Source organism: Podarcis muralis, chromosome 6 (genome assembly GCF_964188315.1).
Source record: "Podarcis muralis chromosome 6, rPodMur119.hap1.1, whole genome shotgun sequence".
NCBI lineage: Eukaryota > Metazoa > Chordata > Lepidosauria > Squamata > Lacertidae > Podarcis > Podarcis muralis.
In genome coordinates this window covers 5,458,398-5,485,428 of record NC_135660.1, presented here as the reverse complement: position 1 = coordinate 5,485,428, position 27,031 = coordinate 5,458,398, and the positions used below count along the sequence as shown (strand labels likewise).

At 50.6% G+C, this 27,031-nt stretch overlaps 1 protein-coding gene across 5 annotated transcripts in view; it reads right to left on the bottom strand.

The window, feature by feature from the left end:
• Window positions 1-26,471, bottom strand: part of PRSS56 (serine protease 56) — a 28,504-nt gene extending 2,033 nt beyond the window's left edge. For 2 of the 5 annotated variants that reach the window (XM_077929634.1, XM_077929635.1), the window contains exons 1-15: window positions 25,638-26,470; window positions 20,911-21,072; window positions 19,718-19,918; window positions 18,096-18,149; window positions 16,655-16,844; window positions 14,645-14,753; window positions 14,145-14,304; window positions 12,859-13,001; window positions 11,708-11,867; window positions 10,733-10,921; window positions 6,826-6,987; window positions 5,166-5,274; window positions 3,759-3,900; window positions 1,972-2,131; window positions 761-853 (exon numbers count right to left, since the gene is read on the bottom strand). In XM_077929634.1, coding sequence (XP_077785760.1) covers window positions 761-853; window positions 1,972-2,131; window positions 3,759-3,900; window positions 5,166-5,274; window positions 6,826-6,987; window positions 10,733-10,921; window positions 11,708-11,867; window positions 12,859-13,001; window positions 14,145-14,304; window positions 14,645-14,753; window positions 16,655-16,844; window positions 18,096-18,149; window positions 19,718-19,918; window positions 20,911-21,072; window positions 25,638-25,731 — 2,128 coding nt within the window. In that variant the 5' untranslated portion in view covers window positions 25,732-26,470. Of the gene's footprint in view, window positions 1-759; window positions 854-1,971; window positions 2,132-3,758; window positions 3,901-5,165; window positions 5,275-6,825; window positions 6,988-10,732; window positions 10,922-11,707; window positions 11,868-12,858; window positions 13,002-14,144; window positions 14,305-14,644; window positions 14,754-16,654; window positions 16,845-18,095; window positions 18,150-19,717; window positions 19,919-20,910; window positions 21,073-25,637 lie in introns of those variants that run through there. The other 3 variants (XM_077929637.1, XR_013393094.1, XM_077929636.1) reach the window with 3 other exon arrangements.
• Window positions 26,472-27,031: the final 560 nt, after the last annotated feature.

The following is a 27,031-nucleotide window of genomic DNA, read 5'->3' as shown; positions in this document are numbered from 1 at the left end:
GGGCTCTGGAGATGCACCTTTCCTCCCAAGGCAAATGGCAGATTCGGGTGGGGACGATTTTCGTCGGGAAAGCAAAGCAGAGGGGGAGTTGGGGGGGATCCTTCCTCTGCCCCAAGGTCACCCTGCACATAGCTCCCTTGCAGCTTATGAAATACTTGTCCATGCTGATTTATATTTATACATGCACATTTGGAAATAATTGCTCTAACTTAAAAATAAATACAGGCAGTGACCGTTTTAGGCATGTGTGAGACCGTGCATACGTGCATCACACTGAACCTGAAAGGGACCAAAAAATGTCACCAAAATGGGCGGAATGGGGTGTTTGCAGGCCTTTTCAATGGGTGTTCCGATTATATGAAATTTCATGTGAGTGTCCGGTGCCTCAGAATGTAAGCCGTGCACAAACTGGTTGCTGCCTGTGGAATATATCTCACTGTAGAGAAGACTATGATCAGGTGAGCTGTGCGGCTGATCAGTTTGCTAACCAGCTGTTACCTGCCAATGGGCAACTTCAAGGCCCCTATTGCTCACCTTCTTAAACTGGACTTAGACTAGACAGCCCTTCAAACAGAGGACTGGCTTCCCAACAGCCCATCAAATAGAGGACTTTCCTCTGCAAAGGAGGACATGTGGCCTCTTTGCTCCATACTCTGCCCTTAGATCCACCAGGTGACTTCCCTCCCATACACTGTTAGGCTCCACCCCTTTACCCAAGGCCCCTCCCCTCCTGTTTTGAGGAAGCTTGGGACAAACCTACCTTGGGGGAAGGTGTCATCCTTTCCCCAAATGGGGCCCGCGTTCCCAAGGCTGCGCTTTTCCCGCTGGGGGTGGGCGTCGCTGGCCAGGGAGTCTGCCACAGAGCAAGACGGGAAAGTGAAGGTTTAAGAGTTGGGGAGAAGCTACGGGGAAAGGCACAGAACAATGCTAGCCTGCCTTGCTTTGCTCATAACCCGTCTCTCTTCTTCCCCATCAGCCAGCAGCTGGAGGGCACCAGGTTGGTGAAGGCTGGACAAGGGGATCTTTTTTCCTTAATCCTAATTACCACAGGGGAAGGGGGGGAAGGGAGAGGAGGGGCGATAGCTGGGGAGGGGAAACAATGGAAAGAGGGCGGATAGGGAGAAGTGGAGAAATTCTGCCAATGGCGGTTCCACTGTTTCCTCGGGGTAGAATTCTGAATAGGTATCATCACTGCTATTCTTTTATTAGTTAGATGCCAACTATGAAAGTCTCCAGTTATTATGTGAACTGTTAGATGCCAACTATGAAAGTCTCCAGTTATTATGTGAACTGATTAAAAAACAACAACCAAGCACCAAATCACCAGACCAATTCACGGAAGGGCCACAGCTTAGTGCCTTGCATGCAGAAGGGCCCAGGCAGGCTCACGAGGTTTTAATTGAATCACAGAATTGGAAGGGACCCTGAGGGTCACCTAGTCCAAACCCTGCAATGCAGGGATCTTTTGCCCAATGTGGGGCTTGAACCCATAACCCTGAGATTAAGAGTCTCCTGCTCTGACGGAGCCATCCAAGGCTCCGTAAAACACTGGGTTCTCCGGTTGTGAAAGGGATTATGAGTTAAAACCAGCATTTGAAATTGGGCTTGCAAAGTTGTATGCAGCCCTGACTCTTGGATAGTACAAAGCAGGGCCATTCCAGGCCAAACGGTGCCCATGTGCTGGTGAGCAGAGAGTTCCATCCCGCTGGGCGCTGCAGGAATGCGCTAGTGGTGCAGACCCTTCCCGAACACAGGCCATCATAACACCGGAAGATTGACGGGCTGGTGGCGCTGCCCACCTGCCAACGTTGGCCTGCAGGGAAGTAAAGACCTGGCCTCCCTCCACTCCTGCAATGTAAGCTTCTTGATTCATTCTAGGGATTGACTGCTCTGGTACACCATCCTCCAAGGGCCCCAAAGCCACCCACCCACCTTCCCATTTCTGGTCCTGCCCCATGGCCCATTCCATACCATTCAAGGCAAGACCTTGGGGAGTGGTGGTGACTGCAATTGTGTCTTCCTCCCCTGTCCCAGCTTCGGGGGAAGCATCCTGAAGGCCCAGTTCTCTTCGCAGCTGCTGAAGGAAGATCCACCCTTGTTCCTGCAGCTCCTTCACCTCCCCATCTGCCTGCTGTGTTTGGAAAGAAGGCAGAGGGATAGCTCAGAGCGAGCCGATAGGTCTGTTTGGGGCTGGCAAGTGGCTTGGCAAGTTAAGTGGCTGACCAGTTCCAAACCAGAACTGCCAAGGAATGACTGGAAAGAGCATAATGGGAGGACCTCGAGAACAAAGAGACTGGGTGTCCTCTGGATGTTTTGAACTCCCAGCAGCCCTAGCCAGATTTTTAACTCCCTTGCTTTGCTGAATATCCATCCTGGTGAAGAGTTCTGCTGGGCTGCAAAGCTTGCATGCTTTTTCATTGGGAAGGGACTGGGGGATTTATTTCCTCCCAAAATAAAAGGGTTGGTTTAGCCTTTAGCCATGCTTGCTAATGTGATGTAACCTGCCTGTTCCTCAGCTTAGCTACAAGGGGTGCTTCACCGCACCACTGATCGATATTCTTTCATCTTTCATCAACACGTAAAACGCTGCACAAAAACCATCTGGATGCCACCACAGGGGCGATTTGTGTCAGTGCCCTAAATGCAGCTTCCCCCAGTGCTTTATTGTTGCTGGCATCTGTCTGTCACGGGGGACAATGGAGTATGCCTCTAGGGGTGAAGTCAAACCGCTGCATTAATGGCACCAAAGTGCTTCTCACTTATATTGGGGGAGGAGCAGAAAGCTGCAAATGAACCGTGGGTCCCCTGGGAGAAAAGCCAAGATACTTTGCTGCCCAGGGAAAAGGACGAGGCGGCTTCCTCCCACTCCTGTTGCAAAAACAGAAAGTGACTGTTCACTGGCTGGCTGGCAGTCGGCTCTTACTTCAAGCCCTGGCAGTTAGCTTAGGGCAGTGGTTCCCAATCTTTCATAAACTCATCTCAAGTGCCTCCTACCCTATAAAAATCATTCTACAGTGGTACCTCGGGTTAAGAACTTAATTCGTTCTAGAGGTCCGTTCTTAACCTGAAACTGTTCTTAACCTGAGCTACCACTTTAGCTAATGGGGCCTCCCACTGCTGCCGCTGCACAGTTTCTGTTCTCATCCTGAAGCAAAGTTCTTAACCTGAGGTACTATTTCTGGGTTAGCGGAGTCTGTAACCTGAAGTGTCTGCAACCCGAGGTACCACTGTAAAGAGTAGAAGTTTGCATGACCCACTAAGGAAGATAACAATACAATAAAATTCAAAACAGTAACAATTAATTGCACATTCAATCAAACCCCAGTTAAAACTATTTGGTTTGATTAATTCAACAGAATGGATGACCTGATTGAGTGATACTAGCTTTTCAAACTTTGATAGTCATTTACACCTCCCGTGCCCCCATCCCCCTTGCCTCTTCGCACCCCCCAGGCAATCCCATCACCCTGCCGTACCCCCACTCTGAGAACCACTGATTTATGGGGTGGGTGACAGGGTGGGTGATCTCAGGAGGAATAGTGGTGGGATGTTGTTGCTGACACCCAGCAGCTCCCACCTGAAGCAACTGCTTGTCTTTCCTTTATGGTAGGCCGGGCCTGCTGCCTAATGAGAGTAACACCACGAAGCTGACTGTGATCCATATCTCTCTCCTCTTTCTATGGCTTCCTGTCTGCCTTTGCAGCCAGAGTGCAGCTCCAATCTTGCCTCTCTCTTCCCCTCCCCACCCATTCACATACCTGCAGGAACAGCTGCTCCTCCCCGCCGGCTGTGGTTCTCGAGCCCTCGGCCAGGGCATTCAGCTCCTGCACCCAGTCGCCCAAACTGGGCCCCGTGCCCTGGAACAACGAGGCAAAGGAGGGGAGGGTGGACCGAGGAGGCCTGCAAAGAGAGACTCAGTAAGGAAAAGGGTGCTCAGACCATCTCTATCCCAGCACCTCTGCTCCTGAGCCACCCACCCACAAGCCTGCCATGCAGCTTGTACTTCCTATCCCAGGTGTGTCTCTGAGTGTTGGGTTCTAAACACATCAAATTGTGTGCAAGCAAACCAATGGATTCTCAATAAACAGCTTGCCTGGAGGGGTCCCTAGGATGAGCGTTCGGAACAGCCCTTGCCTACAGAAGCCTACTTCTTTGCCTCTCTCTGTAGCTAATTGTGTGTTTCCGTGAACCGTCACTGAGTAAAAATGAAGGAGGCTGCACATTTCGGAAGTCTGGCCAGGTTCACCTCCTGGCTTTGAAGATCTCTTCCCTGACCCCTCTCCTATGCCTATCAATGCAACCTCTCTTTGAAATGAAAGGTTTTCTAACATCAAAGGAACAGTATGGTAAGAATCTAAAGGAACAGCAGCTTAACACCTTTATTGGGGCAAAAAAGAAGAAGTTGCAAGTAAGCTTCTGGGTTGATCCAAACCCTTTGTCAGTCTGGATATTATCTAGGGAGCAGATCACACATGGACTTAGTCTATGCACAGACAGTGTGCACATGTATAGTAGGCTCGGCATGTGAGTTTGCATAAACACATGGAATTAGAGGTGGGCCGGTGGGCACGATTCACCTGAGTTTCTGCTTGCATTCACCGCCCTTTGCCAATACGAAAGTACAATTGCTATGCCCGTTTACTGCAATTAGCTCTAGAACCCCAACACTTTGAGATTTTAAACAATTTCTTTTACAGGACTGTGAAGTAAATAACTATTTTCTCCCGCCTCTCTCTTTATCTTTCTCTGTGGTTATAGTAAGGTAAATGAGGGAGCAGGTGGCGCTGTGGTCTAAACCACTGAACCTCTTGGGCTTGCTGGTCGGAAGGTCAGCAGTTATAGCATTGTTCCTTGATTAATATTGGTGAATTTTATATTTCCCTACTCCTCAAAAAATGTATCCTGGATATTTGTAATGCTCTCCCCAGCGAGCATAATGGTCCCCAAAAGTTAAAATCCAGGCCAGAGAAGAACTCAGTAACTCCCCTGAATCCTCTTCCTGTATGCTTCCCTTCCTGGCTGCTCTAATGGTGCGCGCGCTCTCTCTCTCTCTCTCTCTCTCTCTCACACACACACACACACACACACACTTCCCACCCAGCACCATGCCACTATGCCTACAAGCAAGGCACCAGCAGAACAGAAACACGGAGGTGTCACCTTACCTCCTGGGCGAAGTCTGGGCTTCTCGTTTTTGCATTTTCCTGGCATCTGGCTGCAGGCTCTCTCGCCCACCTCCTGTGGCAACAACCGCCTCTGGCTCTGCAACCTGCTCTTGGGGGTAATGCGGGTGTCAGTCTGGGGTAGGGGAGAAGTGCCCCTTCCCCACCTATGGTGGCTGCGGCACGGTTAGGGACTTTAGCCGTAAGACAGTCATAATGTGTTCTGATGGTACTCTCTGTCCCTGGGTAGAAATAGGGCCAGGAACTGTGTTCCTGTAGTTTTCAGCTGCAGGTGGAGATAGCTCTGGGCTCTCACAAGCCATTAGGACCAAGGTGAGTATGAGGATGAAACTCCGTTGATGAACAGCAGTGGAAATGGGGCAACAGGCATTCCTCAGGTCTAGGACCATTTGCTGCAGAGGATGCGTTGCAAATTTTCTCCTGACAAAGTCAGTCTATATGCTTTGAACAGGGATATAAAGGCAGAAATTCAGCAGGGGCTGCATTTCCTGGAACAGAGAGACGATGGGGTGAAACTATAGATTTATTTGGCCATACAAAAATGCATGCTGTTAAAGACCTAGAACTTCAATGGACATCGCAGCTTGGTTTCTGCAATGTAGCAAAACATTTTTGTCTGGGATTTTGTATAACATGGAAGTTGGCAAGGAGATGAAATGGGAGAAACTGTGTGCCAGAACTCCAATATTTCCTCAACAGTAGGGAGGAGGGTAGCACTGTGGTCTAAACCACTGTGCCTCTTGGGCTTGCTGATCAGAAGGTCAGTAGTTCAAATCCCTGCAACGGAGTGAGCTCCTGTTGCTCAGTCCCAGCTCCTGCCAACCTAGCAGTTCGAAAGCACGCCAGTGCAAGCAGATAAGTACAAGTAGATAAAATAGATACCGTTGTGGCAGGAAGATAAACAGTGTTTCCGTGCGCTCTGGTTTCCATTATGGCGCCAGAAGCGATTTAGTCACGCTGGCCACATGACCCGCAAAGCTGTCTGTGGACAAACACCAGCTCCCTTGGCCTGAAAGTGAGATGAGCGCCGCAACCCCATAGTCAACTTTTACTGGACTTAACTGTCCAGGGGTCCTTTACCTTTTTTTAAAAAGGTAAAGGTAAAGGGACCCCTGACCATTAGGTCCAGTCGCGGATGACTCTGGGGTGGTGGCGCTCATCTCGCTTTAAATGCCAAGGGAGCGGGTGTACAGCTTCCGGGTCATGTGGCCAGCATGACTAAGCTGCATCTGGCAAACCAGAGCAGCCCACGGAAATGCCATTTGCCTTCCCGCTAGAGTAGTACCTATTTGTCTACTTGCACTTTTATGTGCTTTCGAACTGCTAGGTTGGCAGGAGCAGGGACCGAGCAACAGCTCACCCCATCACGGGGATTCGAACCGCCAACCTTCTGATTGGCAAGCCCTAGATTCTGTGGTTTAACCCACAGCGCCATCCATGTCCCTACCCTTTTTTTTACCTTTACATTATTTCCTCAACACTAGCCCTCCAAAGGTTTTGGACCACAGTTCCCATCAGCTCCAGCCAGCGCTGATAGTTTGTGTAGTCCAAACCTCTGGAGTGCAACAGACCAGTGAAACCCGAGCTACAAGATCCCTTATATAAATTCTGTCTTGATCCCAAGACATGGGCCAAGGAGTACCTCTGGAATCCTGTCGTGCTCGAGGAGGGAAGAGGTGGTGGTAGACTTGCTCCATGAATTGGGGGAGGGAGTGTGTGAAGAACGAGAAGTCAATCTGAGTGCGGAAAAACTCCTCCGCCCGACGCAGGAACTCCAACAAGGTCTGAGCGTACGAACGCAGCTCTGGGGAAAACAAGTTAAGAGTGCTATAAGAGCAACACAAGAAGGAGAGCCCTGCAGCTGGATCAGGCGAAAGGTTCATCTGGTCCCATATTCTATTCTCAAAAGCCCCAAAGCAAGACCTGAGTCCCACAACAACTCTCCCCACTTCTGATTCTCAGCAACTGGTATTCAAGAGGTACAGTGGAACCTCGGGTTAAGTACTTAATTCGTTCCGGAGGTCCGTTTTTAACCTGAAACTGTTCTGAACCTGAAGCACGACTTTAGCTAATGGGGCCTCCTGCTGCTGCTGCGCCGCTGAAGCACGATTTCTGTTCTCATGCGGTAGCAAAGTTCTTAACCCGAGGTACTATTTCTCAGTTAGCGGAGTCTGTAAGCTGAAGCGTATGTAACCTGAAGCATATGTAACCCGGGTACCACTGTATACTGTCTCCAACAGTGAACAGTGGAGGGAGAAATGTTTGTCATGGCTAGTTGCCATTGGCAGCCTTCTCCTCAATTAATTTGCCTGTAAGACCCTAAGAGCAAGACTCCAATGAAAGCCTCCAATGCTGCCATCATGGGTCCCAATCGGTTCATTGGAGAGGTCAAGGAAAATGGCAGGATACCCAAGGACGTACTCTATGAGGAGCTGGGTTCAGGTCCCAGGCTAGTTGGCAGACCAACTCTGCATTACAGAGATGTCTGCAAACAGGACACAAAGGCTGGCAACTTCAACCCCGCTATGTGGGAATCCCTTGCAGACAACCACAGTGCCTGGAGAGAGTCTGTCAGGGGGTGCATCCACAGCAGTGACCAAAGGAGGAATGACTGCTGGGAAGAACGCATGGTGCACCCACATCAGCATAACCGGACACCTTCATCTGCTCCAGCTGCAAGAAAACTTGTCTCTCCCGTATCATTCTCTACAGCCACAGCAGGCGCTGTAACTCTCCAACAGTTTGACCCACAAAGGAGCACTCCTGAGACAGGTGGATGCCAACAACCAACAACACAGAGGTTGAATAGCCATCTGTTAGGAATTCTTTAGCTGCGACTCCTAAATTGCAGGGGGTTGGACTAGATGACCCTGGGAGTCCCTTCCAACTCTGCAATTCTATGATCTGATGCTTCCCTCTCAGAGCTACTAGCTGCTTGACAGGCGTGTGATTTTCACTGAGACCACAACCAAGGTGGGGATTAAAAGCCCCTTCCAACGTGCTTCACTCAGGAAACTGGCCACTCCCTGCTGTACCTATGTCTTTAAAAAAAAAGCCATAAAATGTGATAATCCATTTTTCATATCATCTATCATTTGTCCCTACGTGCCTCGAAGATGGGCTCGAGTTTTTCCATTACGCCCCTTTGGGGTATGCGCTTTCGTTTCTAAGAGACACTGAACAGATCACGCTTAATTCCTTACAGTCCAAAAAACTGTTATTTTACATGATTGAAAAGCTATTACTTTAAAAGAATCCGGTATGGAACTATTTTATTATCAGCTGCAAAATTTAAAAAAATAACCTGCAATTGGAAAAACTAATAACCTGTCCCTTATGTTTCTAAATGGGTTTTTTTTTTGGGGGGGGGGAGCAGAATGGAATGTGGCATTCATGGTAAAATTAACATTATATAAAATCACAAGCAGGAAATCAAATAACTAATGAATTTCATACAGAATTGGTCAATTTTCATAATGTGCCTGCTTAATGTCGTATGTGCTGTGCTCATTATTTCTTCATTTATAGTATACATGATTGGATATTACTGTGCTGAATTTGAGAGAGAGGGAGAATGGGAAGGACAAGGGCTCTGATGCTAGGAAGAATGTAAGGACAGCACTGCTGGATCAGGCCAAAGGCCCATCTTGTCTAGCATCCTGGTCTCACAGTGGCCAACCATAGAATCACAGAATTGTAGAGTTGGAAGGGAACAACGAGGGTCATCTAGTCCAACCCCGTACATTGCAGGAATCTTTTGTCCAATGTGGGGCTTGAACCCATGACCCTGAGATTAAGAGTCCCATTCCCTACCAACTGAGCTATCATGGGGCAGATGCTATCATTGCTACTAGTCACCAACAACCTAATCTCTCGTGAATTTATCCAATCCTCTTTTAAAGCCGTCCTGGTTGTCTTACAACCAGTCTTTGCAACGCACTCAAGAAGCCTTTTCTGTGTCTGAAGAACAGGGTAAAAGTGCTTTATACAAAATAAATAACTGCACATCAGCAGGAACTTCATAATGGACCTTTCAATCTCTCACTCAGTATGTCCCCGAGGTGAGAACCGGCTTTGTCAACAGGGCCCTGGGCTCCGTAAAAGACACTGGGATCAGATCTAAGCCTCTCCTCAAAACCAACAATGCTTTGGAGAAAAACAAGTGTTTACGTAGACCTGATTAAGCCAGGAATGCCACACAGAACAATCAGCCTCCAGCGCCCAGCCTGGGAAGGACAATGGCGCTGCAGAGATCCCTCAGCAAGACACCAAGAATCCAGTCTGTCTCACTTTGGGGGTGCTTTAAGCCTGGGAAAACAAGGCATCGAACGGAGCGCCAGAGTATATGGGAAAGAAACATAGCTTCCCAGGGACACACTTTTAGGCAAAGGAAGCATGATGTGCCCATCTCTCACGAGTGCTGCCTTGGGGGATAGAACGCTCAAAACCAACCGTGTGAAATTCTCAAAGCATTAGGTGAAGTTCAGCTCACAGATATGACCTCGTGAAGAATATGCAAGTCATGTGTTAGGTCACAATTATAGAGGGAAGGAGTGGGATCCTCTGAACTCCCCAAAGGCTTGATGTCTGCCTTTCTCCATGGACGCTGCGTAGGAGAAGGTAACTATCAAACCTCTGGGAAGTTTAGAGGCTTCCAGCCTTTTCCATCATAATCACAAGTTTGTTTCTGAGCTCAGTTTAAAGTGCTGGTTCTTTTAAAAGCCCTGAACAGTCTGGAAAAAAAATTATCTTAAGAACTGCCTCCATCCATGTGAAAATGCCCAACCTTTAAGATCATCTGCTGAGGACAATGCCTGCTTCCTCCCAGATCAGAAGAACAAGATGGGGGTGGATGGACAGAGCCTTTTCCGTAGTGGCACCTGGGCCATGAAATCCCCTACTCAGAGGAGGCTCACTTCTCCCCATCACAGCTCATCAGGCAGCTGAGACCTTCCCCCTACAAACACTCATTTATAGTTGCTTCCATTGAAAACAAGTTTCCAACAGCTGCTGTTTTTATATTGATTGTGTTCCTACTGATAGCCATTTTTATTGTGTCATTTTAGCTTTCTTTTAATCCATTTATAATTTTGGATTTGTTGTCTACGCTTCTCATTGGATTTGTCACCTTGAGAATAACTTCACAGGGAGGTGAGACAGAAATGTTGAAGATAACTTTCCCTGCTGTGGACGGCTATCCCTGTGTTCATGTGAGCAGACTCCAACCATATACTGGTTTGTGCAGTAATGGCGAGCCTTCTCCCCACACCCCAATTATCCCCACCTTGAAGAAAAGCCCACCCAAGTGGACTTATTTGCCCACATAAATGTTTACTAGACTCCCCAGCCACACCTGTATGGACCATTTGTCTCATTTCAGCAGAGTTCAGCAGAGAACTGTGGTTGTGTTTTCTTTAATGTCCCTGCCTGATCCCCTGGAGAGAATTGTGATCGCTGCAGGCAACAAGGCAAATGATTCTTTACAAGCTGCAATAGCCTGGGTTCTCATGCTAAACCTGCTCCCAGCCAGCCCTTGCCATGCCACTCACCGCATTGCTGCCTCTTGGCCTTGCACTTCTCATCTGCAGCATGGGCACAAGCCGCTGGACTAGCAGAGGGGGAGCAGGGCTGGGTGTAGAAGGCACACAGGTGTGAGAGCTCCACTCGCTGCCTATCGGGTGGCATCTGAGCCAATGCCAGCAGCTCGAAGCAGGTGGGCTCCCGGCTGGAGGGCGACTCTGTGCAGAGGATTAGCAAAGGGGAATTGTTGTCAGCACTGAGAGAGGGAGGGGCCTGACCAAGGGTCGGAAGGAACATGGATTTCCCAGCAGGGTGACCTGAAAGGCATCAAGCAGGGGTAGGCAGCGCAGCTCACTCCAGGTGTCACGGAACTCCAACTCCCATCAGCTCCACCCAGTGTGGTCAAAGGTCAGGGGATGATGGAAGCTGCAGTCCAACAACATATGGATGTTCCTGGCTTGTGAAGCACAAAGAGGTGCCAGAGCAAACACTGCACCCACCCTCAGTTTTGGAGTTATTCATTTGCTTGTTTCGTTTAGAGCATTTTTACTTCACTCCTTAGCCAAAAAGGCTCCCAGAGCAGCTTAAATACCATCAAAACAAGACAGTCCCTACCTGCAGGCTTACAATTTAAGGAAACACGACACACAAGGGGAAATGTACAGGGAGGGAAGAGGAAAAATCAAAACCCAGACACCAATTTCTAAATAGTTGTTCCTATATTGGCAGGCTGGCATAGTTCAGGGACAGAAGGTGCCTGAAGTGAAATTCATCAACGCCAGACCAATCATGAGGCCCACTGAGTGCCTCACATCTCGCAACTGTATTTTGGAGGTACGGTTCAGAGATGTGGCTAATTCGGGCTACAGCAACTCTTCCCCGTCTGGGTACCTCCTCCATCACGTCCCCTGAACTGCAAAGGTGTGACTGGCCCCAGTCAACCTCCAATTTGTTCTGCCCCCCGTGGAGGAGTTGGGAGCGACAATGCCAACATTAACACTCACTCTCCATCTGCTGGTGCACCCACTCTGTGAAGGCGGCGACTCGGGTGTACACCCCAGGCTTCCCACGCTCACCACAGCCGTCGCCCCAGGAGGTGATCCCGTATAGCACATACCGCTCTGACAAAGGGTCCCAGCAAGTGAGTGGTCCCCCAGAGTCACCCTGGAAGGAGAAACAGTTGTGGGTCCAAAACAGGGAAATGTGCAAGTCAAGGAATCCTGCCCCCCTGCCCTTGCTGGAAAAGACCATTCAGGGCCATTCAGCGCAGAACTCTGTAGCCTACAGTGGCCAGCTGGACTGGCAGGTCTGGTGCCATGACGACCACACACCTCAGCAGCATCCTGTTCTCACAGTGGCCAACCAGATGCCTGTGGAGAAACACACAAGCAGGATTCGAGCACAAGAGCAACTCTCCCCCTCCTGTGGTTTTGGAGGCAGGGATGCTTCTCAATTGCAGCTGCTGGAAACTGCAGGAGGGGAGATGGTTTTTGTGCTTGAATCCTGCTTGCGGGCTTCTCACGGGCATCTGTTTGGCCACTCTGAGAACAAGATCTTGGACTAAATGCAACAGGAAGGCTCTTTGGATCTTCTTATGGGAAACAGGGAGGGAGGGCTCTTTCCTGTGGGCTTCCTGGAGAAATCTGATTGGCCACTGTGAGAACAGGAGGTGGGACTACATGACCTAGCAGGGTCTTCTTATGCTAGTTATGTGGGCATCATGGCACAATTGCCAGTCCAGCTGGCCGCTGTAGGATATGGCGTTTTCTCTCCCCTCCATGACTCTGACCGCTTCCTGCCATTGCTGCCAGCTCCTCCTCCTCTGCCTCAGCACTGCTGCCGGACAGAGCCAGTCAGCTGAGCATGGAGTCAGTGGCAGCTTCTCCCCATCGCTCTCTCCTCACCACTGCTGTTATTTCCTTGCTTTCCCGCTCTGGGCCTGAGTGAGAGGCAGGTGAACAAGCAGGATGCAACCGTGAAGAGAAGCAGGACTATGGAGGTCCTTAGTGGAATCGTGGGCTCTCAGCAGATGCCCATCCCTGCCAAGCCCTGATGCCAATTTCTGCGCCAGCAGTGTGCTGGAAATGCCAGAAGGCTACCCCCCTGGCACTGCTCCACTGTCCCTCACCGCCCCCTCCTCCAGGAGCCCCCTTACCTGACAGGAGTCAACACCCCCGGAGAGGATCCCAGCGCAGAACATGGCGCTGGTGAAGAGCTGGCGCCCCAGCGCACCACGGCAGATGTCTTGAGCCAGGATGGGAACCTGGGCTTCCATGACTACATCAGCTCCTGGACCATCTATGGGGCAAGCATATGACATTATGGAGGGGCCCCAATTCCCACCACCACCTCCCCACAAAATTGCCCACCTTGGCATGGCGATGGAAGCCCTTCCCATGTGGCAGCTGGATGAAGCCACAAGGGAGAGGCCAACCCTGCCAGTGGCCCCAGGCATTGCTTTTTTTCTAGGGCCCAGCTCCAGATTTGGTAGGAGTTCTCATGAAAATTCCTTAGCATTTTAGTTCTAATTTATAGAATTGTAGAGCTGGAAGGGACCAAGAGGGTCATCAACGCAGGAATCTTTTGCCCAATGTGGGGCTTGAGGCCATGACCTTGAGATTAAGAGTCTCCTGCTCTAACAACTGAGATATCCCAAATACACATTTTTGTGCGCAAATTTTTGCAACACAAGTTTCTCAACTATTAGCACATTTCTGCAATGTGTTTTCACCAATATATGCATTCGCAGGCACACTTTAGCCTAGTAAAGTGCATTTTTGTATATGGCTGGAAAATGGCATCGCAAAATTCAGAGAAATGCAAATTTCAAAGGGTGGCTGTGTTTCGGTTGATGCATTGCTTTGGAAAGGGCAAATTCAGTTTGTTCAGTCAGTTATATGGGCACTGGGACCATATAACACCAGTCCTAAAGGCTCTTCATTGGCTTCCAGTGTGTTTCTGAGCACAATTCAAGGTGTTGGTGCTGACCTTTAAAGCCCTAAACGGCCTCGGCCCAGTATACCTGAAGGAGTATCTTCACCCCCATCCTCCTCCTCCACCCCCTCCTCCGAGGGTCTTCTGCTGGTTCCCTCACTGTGAGAAGCAGAGTTACAGGGAACCAGGCAGAGGGCCTTCTAAGTGGTGGCACCCTCCCTGTGGAATGCCCTCCTTTCAGATGTCAAGGAGATAAAGAACTGCATAACTTCTAGAAGACATCCGAAGGCAGCCCTGTATTGGGAAGTTTTTAATGTTTGATGTTTTATTATGTTTTGATATATGCTGGGGAAACCTAGCCAGATGGGTGGGGTATGAATAATGAAAGAAGAAGAAGAAGAAGAAGAAGAAGAAGAAGAAGAAGAAGAAGAGAACTAAACCAAGTTTCTCTCCCAACCCTAGCCCCCACCCCCCCACATGCTCCTGGGTTGCCCTTCCTCACACTACCTTCATAGAGCGATCCCCAGCCAATGATATAGCATGGCATCCCTGTGCCCAGTTCCATGGGTCGCTCAGGAAGGCACACTGGAGTCACCCAGGCCGACAGGGTCACGGGGCTGCTCAGTTCCAACAGAGCCACATCGTTGTGGAAGGTCTTGGGGTTGAACTGCGGGCAGAGAAAGGAGAAGTTGGGAGTGGAGGAAAAGAGAAAGGGCCTAAGAATGGGATCACTGTGGGTGGAACAGGAAGAAGAAGAGGAGTTTGGATTTGATCTCCCGCTTTATCACTACCCGAAGGAGTCTCAAAGCGGCTAACATTCTCCTTTCCCTTCCTCCCCCACAACAAACACTCTGGGAGGTGAGTGGGGCTGAGAGACTTCAGAGAAGTGTGACTAGCCCAAGGTCACCCAGCAGCTGCATGTGGAGGAGCAGGGAAGCGAACCCGGTTCACCAGATTACGAGACTACCGCTCTTAACCACTACACCACACTGGCGACCCCAGCTCACCTTGGGATGGGAAAGGATGTGGCTGACCGGAACAACCCGCTCCCCTTCATCCGGCTTTGTCAGGTCGTAATCGCCCAGGACCACTGACCAGGCCAGTTCGTTTCTGCTTCTGCAGGTAGAAAGGCAGGAGAGTACGTAAGAACACAGGCCAGTAGCCCACCCAGTCCAGCATCCTGTTCTCACAAATGCCTATGGGAAGCCCACAAGCAGGATTCAAGCGCATGAGCCCTCTCCCCACCTGCACCAGAAACTCACGTTCAGAACCATTACTGTCTCCGACTGTGGAGGGAGAAAGTAGCCATCAGGTTTGGTAGTCACTGATAGCCTTATCCTTCATGCATTTGTCCGATTCTCTTTTAAAGCTACCCAAGCCATGCGATTTACTCAAGTGCTCATAGGAAGCAAACAAAGCGTCGCATCTACAATTATTTGCACCGGCTAACAGATGCCAATCAGCTGCTGGATTTGGCGGCTGGCTTAAACAGTTTGGGCAGGGTTATATCAATTATGGAGCTGGGAAGGACTTTAGACCACATTCTCCTACTCAAATTTCCTTGTGTGACCTGGTCCTTGGAGGAGGATCTTCCCAAAGTCTCCCCACCTTCTGGTTGGCAGGTTGCCAGGAGTAGCAGAGCCTTTTTGGTCACAGCACCAAGATAAGCCACTTTGACCTGTTAGCTCGCTTATTCTTTGGCTTCTACAAAGCAGTCAAGGCTCTTGTAGTTTCAAATTATTATCATAAGGGGAAACAGTATAACAACAACAACACAGTGCAGAGTGCTTCTGTTCAGGGTGCCAGCCATGCCCTCCCTTCTCCCCTGGTTTTTGGTTGCTGTGAGCCTTCCATGCCCACTAAGTGTGCTCAATGGATGTCGGCCAGACCCAATTTTCACTTTAACTGGAGCCAACTGGTTTTCCCGACGCCAGGGGGCAGCAAAGACTGGAGGAAGCTGCTCAATACGAACATTAAAAGAACCCTGCTGGATGAGGTCAATGTCTAGCCCAGCATCCTGTTCTCATGGCAGCCAACCAGATGACTATTGGAGGCTTGAAGCAGGTTCTCAGTAGGACAGCCCTCTCCCCCCATGTGATACATAGCAACTGCTATTCAGAGGCCAGACAATGCTGGATTATAGCTTCCAGTGGCACAATTGGCAAGGAATGATTGGAATCCAACAGCATCTGAAGGGCCACAGGCACACCATCCTTGGTTTAAGTCAGGGGTGGGTAACCCTTTCCGGACAGAGGGCCACATTCCCTTCTGGACAACCTTACAGGGGCCATGGTGGGCGGGGACAGAGACAAATGTGGGTGGAGCAATTCATGCAAATTTTCCCTTTTGATCCTAAACCTCCACTGCCATGTGGGATATCTTTGGGAGAAGAAAAGGCTGAGGAGTAAACCCTACACAAATCCGGAGTAGAGACCCTAAGACAGTTGGGTGGGCGCCTTGTATGCTTCCTTCCAGCAACTCCTGCAGCGAAACTGGTGCCAAAGGTATTGCTCTGCTTTCCTTTGGATCTTATCAGCAAGGCTGGGGGGGGGGAGGGCTTGTCGTCTGGGCAGCCCAAGACCTTCCTACACACTGCCCAGGCTTGCACACACTTTGGTGCTGCTAATGCAGCAGTTTTGACTCCACCCCTGGAGGCACACGCCATTGTTTCTTGAGACAGGCTAGTTTCTACACATGCTCACACACTCCTCTCTAATCTCCATTCAAGCAATCAAGAGGCATTACCTGCCAGGCCAATGCACTCAATGATAGCATGAAGTCTGGCTGGTGAGGGTGTGGCCTTGGGAGAGCCCTGAGGGTCAGTGGTAGCGGCCTGGTGGGGCACATTTGGCACCAGGACCTGAGATTCCTCACACTGGTTCCAATGCCACAGCAGTCTTTTTTTAAAAAACTGCACACTGTTTCATGAATTTCACTGAGTAGCAGTACATTTCTGAAATGAAGACATGCATGTGTGAATGCAAGACACGGAGCCTTTTCCCAGAGCGCAGCCTTACCCCGTGAAGCAGTGGGCTGCCGTGAGGACCCAAGCATCCCCCACTAGCACCCCACCGCACATCAGCTCTCCGTTGAGCCGAACAGACACCAGCCAAGGCCACGCGCCAGGCCAGGCTTTGCTGCCTCCCACAATCTTTGCCTTTGCCATCGTTGCGTTGGGAGCTGGCACCCCGCGGTGCCCGCACAGCCCTGGCAATTGAAACAAAAAGGAGAAGTTAGGGGACATTGTGGGGCAGCTGTCAGGACTCATGATCATAGTCCAATAGCTGGGCCTGGAAGATTCACGACCAAGTCTCAGTTCTGCCACAATGAACTCATTTGGGGGCAAACTGCCGTCTCTCCACACCCCCAACTCTGAAATGGGAATAGGAAGCCAGGTTCTAAGATTTCACAGAAGCACTGAAAAAGTACAGAATGGGTAACTGGGCACCAATTCTGGCTACCTGGTAATCTCTACTTTCAAATTATTATTATTTTTTAAAAAAGAAAGCTAAGAGATATTATGGTACCTGGAACTGTGCGTCTGACGAAAATCTCAGAAGCCATTGCACTGCAGATAAGATTTTCCGCATAGTGCCCTACATGGCTCTCCCTGCATACTCATGATCTAGAAAATGCTGAATAAACTGGGGAACACATCATCAATTGCATGCTACAAAATTGTGCAACTCCATTTGCATTGTGCAATGCAGACCAATTGCAGTTTTCTGCTTTGCTTTCCCCTAGCATAATGTATTTCTGTATGCTACATACAGAAACATATGCATTTTTATGCACACTTTACCCTGGCATGTGCATTTCTGCACACACTGCCTGCCTGTAGATATCAGACTGCCAAATCTGAAGAAGGGTGAATTTTGAAGGACTGCGTATCCGTTCATGTACTGTTTAGGAAAGTGTGGATTTGGCACGTTCACCTTTGAATGAGAAGTGGATGAAATCCCCCTGCCAAATCAACAACCCTAAAAGTATGACTTGGTTGGATCCCACCCCTGACTGCCAGGACCCAGACAGTGGAAACCTCTCCTTTCCCCCAAAACCTATGGGCAGCAAACACACAGAGCACAGCAGTGGCTGCTTTGGGAGGGGGAAGCAGTGGTCTGTGTGCTCATGTAGCTGTCAAGCTTCATCCCAATTAACAAGGCGAGTGTTTTGTCCCCGGAGAGCAGTGCTCGGCCCAGTGGCCCTGTCAGCGCCCAACGCTGACCTTTCCCCTTGCAGGAAGCATTGGAAAACAGATGCTGGTGCATGGGGCCCCCGGAGCCCTGTGGCGCTGAGGCTGTCAAAGGGAATTGAGAAACAGTGATGCACGTGAAGGAGCACCCGCCTGGGAGAGGAGTAGCTGGGCCAGAGCCTCCAGGGGTGACTTTCGAGCCCTGCTCCACCCCACTTCTGGGAAGGTGGCGTTTTCTGTGACTGCACCAGTGGTGGCATCCTCACCTGGATCGGACTGGTCTGCTACTGTGTTCAAATAGTCCATGTCGCTTTCCAGCCCTGCAAGGGGGGACGAGGGAGAGGGGATTAGATGGGCCATCGTAACAATATATTATATTATGTTGGGTGGCTTCCAACATAATATAAAAATACAGCGAAACATCAAACATTAAAAACTTCCTGACACAGGGCTGCCTTCAGTTGTCTATATAGGTAAAGGTAAGGGGACCCCTGACCATTAGGTCCAGTCGTGGCCGACTCTGGGGTTGCGGCGCTCATCTCACTTTATTGGCCTAGGGAGCCGGCGTACAGCTTCCGGGTCATGTGGCCAGCATGACTAAGCTGCTTCTGGCAAACCAGAGCAGCACATGGAAACACCGTTTACCTTCCCGCCAGAGTGGTACCTATTTATCTACTTGTACTCTGATGTGCTTTCAAACTGCTAGGTTGGCAGGAGCAGGGACCAAGCAACGGGAGCTCCCCCTGTTGCGGGGATTCGAACCGCCGACCTTCTGATCAGCAAGACCTAGGCTCTGTGATTTAACCCACAGTGCCACCCGCGTCCCTAGTTGTCTATATAAAAACATAAGAAAAGGTTGCTGGAACAGGCCAATGGCCCATCAAAGTCCAGCATCCTGTTCTCACAGTGGCCAACTGGATGCATTATAGGATACCCAGAAGCAAGATTCAAGCACGAGAGCACCTTCCCCTCCTGTGGTTTCCAGCAACTGGTGCTCAGAAGCATTGCCTCCTCCGACTGCAGAGGGAGAGCATAATCATTATGGAAGTAGGCATCCATAACGCTCTCCTCCATGAATTAGCCTAATCCTCTTTTAATGTCCTCTGGTTTGGTGGCCATCGATCCATAGCTAGGATCTTGGCTCAGGGATGGCTGGGCAGGGAGGGGGCAAAGGACACATCACTGCAAAAGAAGACACAGAGTGGCATATGAATCACATCCGCCAGTTACACGTACGGATGACAGTTTCAAAACAATTCCTGCAACTTGGACAGAAATGGACCTGATCTTGTTGCAGTGGGACCAAGCGGCCCACATGTGGCTGCTTAGTCTGCTGCCGAGGTGTTTACTGTGGATGTCAAGGCCCCTATGCTGTAGGTCTCCTTTAAACCAAACTCAGGCCTTCAAACAGAGGCCTGTTCTCCAGCAGCCCTTCAAGTAGGTGGCTGGTTCTCTTGGAAGCCGGAGACTCAAATGACGATTAGGAAACCCAACTGGGAAACCAAGGGCTTCTCTTCCACCAGGGCTCTAAAGAGCGCAATAGGGTGTGCGGAGCACAACGCCAGCCTTCCCCCAACCTGGTGCCCCCGAATGCTTGGGACTACAATTCCCATCGGTCCCAGCCGGCACGGATGGGAGTTGTGGTCCAAAACCTCTGGAGGGCATCCATTGCTGGCTGGGGCTGGTTGGGGTTGTGGTCCAAAGCACTGGGTGGGCAGGAGAGTAGGAGAGGTTGAATTGGGTGGTGGCCCCTGACTTATTATTGCCCATCCACCATCACCAGCCACAGTGAGGCCTCCATCACACAGCGCTAGGTGCAGAGCAAGGCCAGAGAAGCACAAGGAGCACCCCCCTCCCTGCCTTGGCCTCCCCCCGGCATGTCACTCACGGCATTCCTGCAGGCGGAGCTGGCAATGGCTGACCATGAGGCGTATGCAGCTGTCGGGGGACATTTCCTGGCCTGAGCAGAGGCGTCGGTATGGAGCACACGCTTTGCTGAGGGCCCAGTTCTGGGCAGGCTGCTCTGGGATGGCCTGGGCTTGCAGGACGGCTTCACAGCTGGGCAGGGAGCCCAGGGGCAACTCCGAGGCTGCGGAGAGAGGAAGACCTAGAAGCCCACTCCCAGGTCACCCCAAGGTCCTTTGGATGCTCTGAGAAAAACCAAAATCTCCTCTCCCTCCCCTCCCCAACACACGCGTCTTATTGGATGTCGAACAGCATCAACCAATGATCAAAAGGTGGCTTGGGGGCTTGCTTTTTCATTTGACATATCTGCCCCTTCTCTATGTATTTATTTGTTTGTTTGTTTGTTTGTTTGTTTGTTCGTTCATTTATTTCATTCATGTGCCACATTTTTCTTCCAAGGGTATCAAAGTGGCATGTAAATGGTCCTCCTCCTCCTCCCCATTTCACCCTCACAACAACCCTGTGAAGTAGTTTAGACTGGGAGATGGTGACTGACTCCAAGATCAGTGAGCTTCATGGCTGTGTGGGAATTTGAACCCGGGTCTCCTAGGTCATATTCCAATGCTCTAACCACCATGCAACACTTGCTTTTCAGGAGCAGGGAACCTTTTTCCACATGAGGGCCGCATTCCCGCTCTGGGCAGCCTAAGGAGAGGACATGGCTTAGGGAGCATTCCGAGGGCCAGATACAGAGTCCTGGAGAGTCACATTGGCCCCCGAGGCCTGAGTTTCCCTATCCCTCCATTGCTTCCTCCCCTTTCTGGTGCTCATGCCCCTGCACAGCTGATGGAAACAAAAAGGCTCTCTGGATGAAGGCTCAGGATGCACTGAGAGATCTCAGGCTGATTTTCAGTAGATGGGGCTAAGGCCTGCCTAGCCCAGCCGCCGAGATAGGCAGCTGAAATTAAGGAAGCTGGCCAAGGCAGGAACGGACTTTTGCGCAACAGGGCTGTAAGCTCAGTGCATGCTCAGAGGCACCCTGGTTTTCCTCCTTCTATTCTGCCTATAATTCTTTTGCACCTGGCTCTGTGGTTCATAGATGTTGGGGTTCTAGTAAAAGTCATGTGGGGACCCAGCAATGCCCCCCCCCAAGAGGGGAACAGGGGAAACACTTACGGACACATTCCCTGGTCCGATTGCCACAGTTCCCAAAGAGGCAGAGCACACACTCCTCACATTCCTGCAGGCGTCGCGCATGCTCCGACAGCGCCCCTTCCAGGGACAGCAGGGCACTCTTCATGGCGGCTTCCAGCACCAGCGTCCCACGGTTGGACAGAGCTGCAAAGGGGCAAGACATAGAGAGGCTAATGTCAAGCAGTGGAAAGGGGGGGCTTTTTGGCGAGGGGGAGGGATCAGCAGTGGAAGCGGGTGCCTACTCCTTCCCCTGCCAGCCGCTTCTCCCCTGCAAATGCCCACCACAGCCATTTCAGGGACTGGGAGGCAGCCCGCTGCAAAGAAAAAACGTCTTATGGGTTGCATTTATAGAAGAGAAGGAGTAAGTGTGGGAAAGATGAAGCTCCCCTACTCCAGCCTGCTCACCACCCACTGCAAATGTACCCTCTCACTCACAGGAACCGGCAGGCTCTTGTTTAGGGAACACAACCTTTTTTGTGGCAGGGTTGCCAACTTCTCTGCCAGCGTTTGCAGCTGTGTCTTTACAAGCAGCTTGATGAGCAGGTATGAGTGGCGGGGATGAGTAGGGGGCACCTGGCGGGGCGTGGAGGAGACCCACACTTTTACCACCTGCAAACATCAAGCTGCAGCTTAAAGGCACGGCCACAAAGTCGGTGGGGAAATCGGCAGCCCTGCTTTGCGGAACTGGTAAGATTGGAATTCAAAAAAGTACTCAGAGTCTTTCCAGATCGTGGAGGGTCCAAACGGAAAGAAGAACCTGCAGGTGTTATGAACCGGCACAAGTGAAGAGAAAGAGGTTGGGGCCTGCTGTCTCTGCCTCCACAATTTCTGCACAACTTCTGAAAAAGCTGGTGTAAATACAATAGTCCACATAGTAGTCTCTATCTGTGCAATTGAGGTCTCTGTTTTACTAACCTGTGCACATGCAAGCTATTTCAGAAGTTGGAAAGCAGGGGAGCAAAACAGGCACAATCCCACTCTACGCAGGCTCATGTGTGCAGTCCTTTTGTCACCATTAAAAACACTCTGTCTGCTATCACTGAGGACATAAGAAGAACCTTGCTGGAACAGGCCAATGGCCCACATAGGCCAGCATCCTGTTCTCAAAGTGGCCAGCCAGATGCCTGTGGAAATCCCTCAAGCAGGATTAGAGCGCAAGAGCAACTCTCCCCTCCTGAGGTTTCCAGCCACTGGGATTCAGAAGCATTGCTGCCTCCGATTGTGGAGGCAGATCACAGCCGTCATCATGGCTCTATGAATTTGTCTAATCCTCTTCTGAAGCCATATATGTTGGTGGCCATAACTGCCTCTTGTAGGAGTTCCATAGTTTAACTATGTGCTAAACTGTAAATATTTTAATTATTTAATGGGATTTATATACCGCTTAATCATTCCTAAGTGGTTTATATAAAATATAAAATGTTTTGTTAAAAAATAATACTTGGTGTTCAAAATAAGTTATTTAGAATGTATCAAAACGTAAGCAAAATCAGCAGTTATTAGAAATATATGTATGTATAATCAAATGAAATTACGTGTCTGGGTAGGCTTCCCTAAACACCAAAAGTCTTTAGCAGGCACTAAAAACACTACCATGAAGGTGCCTGCCTAATATCAATGGGCAGGGAGTTCCACTGTGAAGGACCGATTCCTTGCAAGTGCAAAACAAACATTGATGTGGCACTGGCAAAAGTATATATGGATGTTGCGTAGGAGTAAGAATTGCCAACGGTTTAAAAAAACAGAGCAAACTGGCCCTGGCAATACCTTGGAGCGAAAACGACAGGCGTTGGGAAAGTGGCGGTTAGGGCAGTCAGTTGTTGGACAGGCATACCAATGGCTCCAGCCAACTTCCCCGTTTGGCCTGGCTGCATTCAATTTTTCTTATCCCCCCCCCCCCCGCCCCCAAGTTGGCTTGATCTCTGTTACAAAGGCGAAGGATTTCCCAGAAGTGTTTGGCTGAGGGCATCTGGTATCAAATAATCCCAGCGCCCTCTGCCAAATTGTGTCTGCATTCACTTTGCAGTGACGATCGTAAAACCGAGAGCAGGGTGCATGCCAGCATACATACATGGAACAGGTGAAGATGGAGAAGGTCAACCTAGAACTAAAGGCAGCAGGTGGCTGGGCCATAGTTCATGGGGGGGGGGGGTTGAGCACCTGCTCTCCATGCAGAAGGTCCCAGGTTCAATCCCTAGCAGCTGGGGGGAAACGTCCAGTATGAAACCAGGGAGAGCCGCTCCAGTCAGTGCAGGAAATACTGAGCTAAATGGGTCATTGGTCTGACTCAGGAGAAGGCAGCTTCCCATGCTCTAGAAGTGTGTAGGCACATGGATCTACCATGCATAGAAGAGGACTGAAAACATGGAGAAAGACGAAGACATAGGAAGCTGCCATATAAAGTCAGGACATTAATCCAGCTCTGTACTGACTGGCAACAGCTGTTTCAGGCAGACGCCTCTCTCCCAGCCCAACTGGAGATGCCAAGGACTGAGCAATGCCCTGCTGCTGATCTTTCTCCAAAGGGAGAGAGGCCATGAGTGCAGACAGGATAGGAGCACATGAAGCTGCCTCATTCGGAGTCAAACCAATGCTTCACCTAGCACAATGTTGTCCCCACTGACTGGCTGCAACTCTCCAGGATTTCGGGCAAGGGCATTCCCCAGAATCGTACAGCTGGAAGGGACCCCGAGAGTCATCTAGTCCAACCCCCTGCAATGCAGGAATCTCAGCCAAAGCATCCCTGACAGTTGGCCATCCAACCTCTGCTTATAAACATCCAAGGAAGGAGAATCCACCACTTTCCGAGAGAGTCTGTCCCTATGTATACAGCTCTTACTGTCAGAAAGTTTTCCCCCCAATGTTTAGTCAGAATCTCCTTTCTTGTAACTTGAAGCCATGGGTTCGAGTCCTACCTTGTGGAGCAGGAGAAAACAAGCTTGCTCCCTCCTCCATGAGAAACCCCTTAAGATGTTTGAATATTGCTGTCATATCTCCTCTCAGTCTCCTCTTTCCCAGGTTACCTGACGACGCTGGGACTAAACTCGGGACCTTCTGCATGCAAACAAGGCTACAGTATGCCAGAAGTGTCCGTTCTCCTTCCGCTCCCCGCTTTTACGATATACGATAGGATATACTTTATTGTCATTATCCCATGTAGAACAATGAAATTGAAAAACTACTACAAAACTACATAAAACATTCAAAAAACCCTAAAAACTCTGAAACCCCATTTTAAAATGCACTATACTATAGAGACCCCTTATGCTGCGTTTAGAACCAGAATTGCATTTGCGTAGAAACTGTTTCTCAGGCGGCTAGTCCTGGCCTTTATAACCCTGTACCTTCTTCCAGAAGGCAGAAGCTGAAAGAGATAATTTACTAGCCTGGTATCAAGCCAGAGAGCTAGTGACTTAAAGACCTGATGTCGGGGCAGGGAGTCCCAGGTTCAAATCCCCCCTCAGTCAGCCATGGACTCCCCAAGGCAGCCTTGGGCAAGCCATTATGCATTCAAGCCCAGCCTTCCTCTCCCCATTTGCTAACACGGGGGTGGGTGGGTGGGAGAGAAATACTGCTAGTCTGCTTTACAAGGTTGTCATTCAGATTATGGAAACAGCCAACGTGAAGCACTCTATAGCAGTCTATGAAATATGGCCACAGCTCAGTGGTAGATCCACCTGTTTGGCATGCAGAAGGTCCCGGGTTAAAAGAACCTGGAAGAGGAAGTTACCGGCCTTATTGCATCTCTGTATCGAGAATGAACAGCACCTGTTGATTTTTTACCTGCAGTAAAAGGTAAAGGTAAAGGGACCCCCGACCGTTAGGTCCAGTCGTGACCAACTCTGGGGTTGCGGTGCTCATCTTGCTTTATTGGCCGAGGGAGCCGGTGTACAGCTTCCGGGTCATGTGGCTGGCATGACTAAGAACCAGAGCAGCGCAAGGAAACACCGTTTACCTTCCCCCCGGAGCGGTACCTATTTATCTACTTGCACTTTGACGTGCTTTCGAACTGCTAGGTTGGCAGGAGCTGGGACCGAGCAACTGGAGCTTGCCCCGTCGCGGGGATTTGAACCGCCGACCTTCTGATCGGCAAGTCCTAGGCTCTGTGGTTTAACCCACAGCGCCACCCGCGTCCCTTTAACTTGCAGTACCTCTGTTAAAAAAACCCCAGAGAAGTCATAGGGGATGTGGGGTAACAACAGTGTCCAGTTCAACGGCTAAGCAGCTGCTCTGCATGCAGAAGGCCCCAGGTTCAAATCTCTGAAACAACCAGTTAAAAGAGCCTGGAGTTGGAAAACGGGCTCTGCCTGAGCCCTACGGTGTCTACAGGAACAAGGGAAACAATCTGCCCTGCACTGAATCACATCACTGGCCCACCTGGCTCAGTGTTGCTTCCACTGACCGGCAGCAGCTCTCCGGGGTTTTTAGATGGGGGTGAGGACACCCCAAAACCTATTTGGGGACTACAGCAGCCAAAGCTGCTACCCTTGAGCTGCAGCCCTTCCCTTCAGTAAACGTGCTCCTGAAACCTCTGCCGCGCTAACCACTGCGCTACACTGCCTGCCCAAGCAGGACGTGTAATAAAAACCAGTTGCTCATTGAGCCATTAAAATAAAGATACATATTGACATGGCTATGTCTATATTTAGAAATTAAAAAATGATGACTAAATCCAGGTCGTCCCTCTCCCAGGCGGACGCTGCTCTTACCTCGCAAGGCGCCGGGGGGCATCGGGCAGAGCTCCTTGCCCAGGGGGGCGGCCAGGGCCCGATCCACCAGCAGCAGCAGCACCAGGGGACCCATCGCCTCCGGCGTGGCCTGGGGTGCGAAGGAGGGAAGAGGAGGGAGAAGGAGCCTCCCTTTCCCCTCGGGGCGAGCGGAGCGGCTGCCGCCGAGGCCGCCCTTGCGCGCCTATATGCGGTGCCCTCGGGGGTGGGGGGGGGACCCGCACAGACGACGCTCATGTTTTTTTTTGGGGGGGGGGAACACACCGAAAGAATAAATGATAATAAATAAATAAACGCGAGAGAATTCATTCATTAGGGCCGGCAGCGGTGCCAGGCGAGGGTCCTGCCATTGGGGCGGTGAGAAGGGGAGGCGCACGAGGGCCAGCGCGGCGGCTTCATTAGGGGAGCCCGGCCGGGCCCTGGTTCAGCCCCGCTGCGCGCCGCCGAGGAGGAGGAGGAGGAGGCGGCCGCCGCGCTGAATAGGCCCTTTGTGAGCCCGGGCGGGGGCCGGCGGCCATCAAAAGGCTCCCCGCTTAATGATCAGAGGCGGCCCGCCTCGCTTGATCATGGCTCGCGCTTTTGTCCTCGGCCGCCGAGCGCCGTGGCCTCGGCTGAGGGGAGAGGAGAGGCCGGGCCTCCCCTCGCGAGGCCTGGGAGGGGAGATAAACGAAGCAAGGCCTTGTTCCCTCACACGAACACACACACACACGTGTCAAGGGCCTAGCGTGAACCTGCCCACAGATACACGCGCAGGCCTCCCTAACAGGCCATGGCGCTTTCCGCGCGCTTTCGCCGCCGCCTTTACGCGACGACGGGCGGCCGCCTCAAAGGCAAGGCCCCGGGCTGAGGCGCGAAGGCCGCTGGTGTGGTTCTGTGTTAGGGCACGTGCCTCTTGTTTATTTATGGCGCTTATGTGCCGCCTTTTGCTTCCGAGGAGCTCCAGGAGAGTCTTTTCACCCGTTTCACCCTCCTCACACCACAACCCTGTGAGGTCGAAACAAAAAAAATTCCTTCCAGTAGCACCTTAAAGACCAACTAAGTTAGTTCTTGGTATGAGCTTTCGTGTGCATGCACACTTCTTCTGTGTATCTGAAAAAGTGTGCATGCACACGAAAGCTCATACCAAGAACTAACTTAGTTGGTCTTTAAGGTGCTACTGGAAGGAATTTTTTTTGTTTTGACTATGGCAGACCAACACGGCTACCTATCTGTACCTGTGAGGTCGGTTCGGCTAAGAGGCTGTGACTGGGCCAATGGCAATACTGTAGTATACACACAAAGTATCAAATGTGGTGACAGTAATAATAATGCAACAAAACAACAACACCACAAACTGGCTTATAAGTATAAAACCAAATTTACTAGAATAATCGCTA